At 34.6% G+C, this 4,112-nt stretch overlaps 1 protein-coding gene across 1 annotated transcript in view; it reads right to left on the reverse strand.

Moving 5' to 3' along the window:
• Nucleotides 1-4,112, reverse strand: part of LOC103211805 (kelch-like protein 1) — a 499,593-nt gene that overhangs the window by 56,278 nt on the left and 439,203 nt on the right. The window contains exon 8 of the mRNA XM_007957787.2: nucleotides 3,669-3,881. Coding sequence (XP_007955978.1) covers nucleotides 3,669-3,881 — 213 coding nt within the window. The remainder of the gene's footprint in view (nucleotides 1-3,668; nucleotides 3,882-4,112) is intronic.

The following is a 4,112-nucleotide window of genomic DNA, read 5'->3' on the forward strand; positions in this document are numbered from 1 at the left end:
TCACTGATGCCAAGGATATCAGTCTTAATGCGTTCTATTTCATTTTTGACAATTTCCAGTTTTCCTAGATTCAGCATATAGATTGTACTTCATACATTCCATGTTCTGATTATCAATGGATGTTTGCAGCTGTTTCTACTCATTTTGAGTCATGGCATATCAGCCTATGGAGGACCCTAAAGCTTTACTCCATTCATATCATTAAGGTCATCTCTGCTCTGAAGAATTATCTCTTCCCTGGTCATATTTTGAGTGTTTTCCAACCTGATAATCTCATCTTCTGACATTATATTGGACAATGTTTCAGATCTATTCATAAAATTTTCCAGTAGTATATCAGACTCATGTCTCACTGCTCTTCATAAGGATTTCATTGACCGATTCTTTGAGAAGTGAATGCGTCTTCCTTCTTCTGAGTCTGTCTTTGTCTGGAAGCTCCGCTGAAACCAGTCCACCACGGGTTACATTGCTGGCAATTTGCAACACCAGTAGCATAGCCTTTAGCCTCACAGTAACAAGCAAGCCACCACAGGATGACAATCTGACAGACAAGTTCATCTTCCTTATTTATCCCAACTACTATGCTCACTTTCCCACTTGTTCTTACCTGCTTGGGGACCCAGCCTTAAAATATAGCCTCCCCAGAAGATCTGAGCCTCCACGCACATGCCTAGAGGTCTTGCATTATATAAATATTATATAACTATACCTTAATACTGCCAAAACATAAAACCTTTACATTTCCATAAGAAATAACTTTGATATAAGAAAATTATAATATACATATTAATTATATATATTATACATATAGATATATAATTATATATCAATCAAAACATAGCATTTTATACACTTCTTTCTATTTCTAATGATCTATTTTTCTACGTCTACATATTAAAACATTGTTCATATTATAAATAATTCTATAGATGCACAATTTTATGTCTTGATTTATTGATAGTTTACATGTAAAACCATTAATACAGAATAAAAGTTAGAGAAAGTGTAAGAATGCTATTAATCTGACATTCACTAACAGCTAGGGTAAGAATCATGATAATGCTGTGTGAGTTTGCATTACTTAAGCTGCTCTTCACCACTGCACTCCTATAACTGAAGATAGGTATGCTTATTTAAATATAATTATGCATTATAAATGTATCCCCAGACTGAATTATTTATGCTTCTTCTCACAAACAACATTTCAATATATTATACGGTAAAATTAGAAGAGAGTATTTGAGTGAAATATCATTTCCTTAGCAACATTTATATCAGAATTTCAAGATAAAAGTAGGAGGTTTAACATATTATTTTTTTTAATCATTTTTCATAAAATTTTGGAAAGGTAAGTGTGAATGACTTGTCAGTCTATGAACAATATGTTTTAAATATAAAATTGTATGTTCATTTGCATACAAGTATAAATCTTGTTTACTTTGACTCTAATCAATATCTTGATCCCATGTTACATCTGTACTCCCTGATTTTACAAGACTAGAGAATGTAGATATGACAATTTGGTGAGGTTAATGCCCTTTTCTATGCATATATAACCATATAGCTATAGTGCATTTCACAGAGAAGTAATACTAATAAGCACGGTTGTGTATTTCATCCATGGAGTGGTTTAAGTTAATGCAGAGTCAGTTTACCAAAATCTGTCTCTTGCTAATGGCCTTTCCTAAGGGGAAAAAAAATAATAATAAATTATCTTCAGAAAAATTAATCAGAAGTAAAAAAAAAAAAAAGCCCCTTTCTTCCAATAACTTTACCACTTTCAAGCAAGATCATAAAGAATATAATTTCTTAATATCAAGATGAAAATTATAATAGTTTTTAGAACTACCAGATGTAAATTGGGATAGAGACATGCCAAAGTCCATAAAGATTTGGGTGTCAGTGTAAGCACCCAAATCTGTTCATTAAAATGTAAACAGATGAACATTATGCTACTTAGTAGTGGAAAACTTACTACTCTCTGGATTGTTTTCCTTCAGACACAGAGACCAACAGTGCTCAAGACTGTAGCTTCTATGTCACTCTGGGTCCCAGAGTAATAATATCATGGAGTTGCCATGACGTGCATTAGAAGTAAGAAATAAGCATTTGGAAAAAAGTCACATAGAGTTTTTAGGGTGTTACTACCAAATGACTTAGCCTACCTCAACTGGTAAAATAATTTACCTCAATAATTCCATTCTCATTTTCTCATCTATCAGCACGCTGTTGTTGTTATGTGCTGTCGAGTTGGACCCAATTCATAGCGACCCCTCATTGAGTTCCCGAGGTGGTATCATTACAAAAGTAGATTGCCCAACCGTCTTTCCGAGGAGTAGCTGGTGGGCTTGAACTGCCAGCCTTCTGGTTAGCAGTCAAGTGCCTTAGGCACTATGCTACAAGCAGAGCTCCTAGAATTCAGCATAGGGAATTCTTATGTAGTAGGAAAATCATCAAAGTTTTCTCACTAACTGTACCTCACTACATATGACATAATAGTTCCAAATGATGCAATGCCCTTAAAGACAGCTAAACTACAATCATGCTGGTAATTGGCTGGGTTGTTACACCTACCATGAGTGTCTTTCCATTCTAGTCGCCATGGATGTTATCATTATTAAGCTATATAATGATATACATTTTCTCCATATACCAGAAATATACAAAATAAATGTAGGTTTAGTTACTCTGTCCTATATTGAGAAAGGCATGACATAAAATTAAGATGTCCGTAAGTCTCCAGTGAAGAGGTAGTAGAACAAATGAGACAGCATGAATATATAGAACAAATAAATAAAACATCCAATTTTTAAAAAAGAATTCTGATATGCATTAAAAGAAAAGAAAACAAAACAAAAATACTAGGGTGTGCATTCCCAGTTGTTTCACTTTCATTTTAAATTGTTTAAGTAACTTCTCCTTCATTCTCCACTCCCAACCCCACATATTTCCATTTTCTTTTTTTTTTAATTGTGGTTTGGTTGAAAGCTTACAGAGCACATTCACTTTCCATACAGCAGCTCACATACACTTTGTCTCATGACATTGACTGAAATTCCCCACAGTGCAACAGCTCCCCTCACACTTCCTCCCCATAGTTACCTCTTTCCTTTGTCCTTCCCCCCATGCACTCCTTCCACCTGAGCTGTCTCCCTGTGCATACAAAGCCCTTCTATTCTCCCATGATTGATCTCTCCAAGGGGTGTATACTCCTAATGGAAAGTTTCAGCTCTTATGCCTGTCTTTTGTTTGGCTAGAAGCCATTGGAGTGGATTCAATTCCATACCTGAAGGATAGCTCGTGGCCATAGTCTCAGTGGTTTTATCAGGCTCTGATGGACCCAAATATGCATTTTTAATAAGTTACTTAAAGCTTTGGTTTAACCAACTGTTTAAATAAATCAAGGCCAAACTAAAGATTACTTCAGAACTTTGTGAGAAACATTGTAGGGTTTTAAGTAAATACTAATTAAGAAACAAGAAAGAGAAAGAAGAAGGAAGGCAGGAAGGCAGGCTAGAAAGAAAGAAAGGGAAAGAAAAAGAGGGAGGAAAAAGGTAGCTCTAAGAATTTACCTTTCCTAAATCATGCAGGTTTTACAATTACTTGAAATAGGCAGTTGTGTCATTTGCATTGTCTTTCTCATTCCAGCAGTGCCCTTAGGGTCTTACCTCTCTACATAATCTAGTAGCCTGGAACAGTGATTTGAAGCTGGAGCATCATGACCTCCTACTGCATAAAGAAAACCATCACATGTGGCCACGCCAACACCTCCTCTCCTCTTACACATTGGAGCACACATGTTCCACTTGTTTGTATGAGGATCGTAATATTCCATTGAACTCAAACAGGAACTTCCATCACGACCTCCAACTGAATATAACCTAAAAACAATTAGAAAAACATGATTTAATACTAGAGCAAGTATGATAAAATTGAGTAAAGGAAATACCTTTTAAATATAAGTTTCAATCACAATATGAACCTAAAATGCTTTGGAAATATATTATTTCACATGGAGATTTTTTGAAAAAGTGATCTTTAAATTATTAAATGTACATTAAATTTTCATTATTCCAATATAAAATATATTAGATTTAATAGAATTACACACA

This window comes from Orycteropus afer, unplaced genomic scaffold, assembly GCF_000298275.1.
Source record: "Orycteropus afer afer isolate SDZICR_OR568_19922 unplaced genomic scaffold, OryAfe1.0 scaffold00798, whole genome shotgun sequence".
NCBI classification, from domain to species: domain Eukaryota; kingdom Metazoa; phylum Chordata; class Mammalia; order Tubulidentata; family Orycteropodidae; genus Orycteropus; species Orycteropus afer.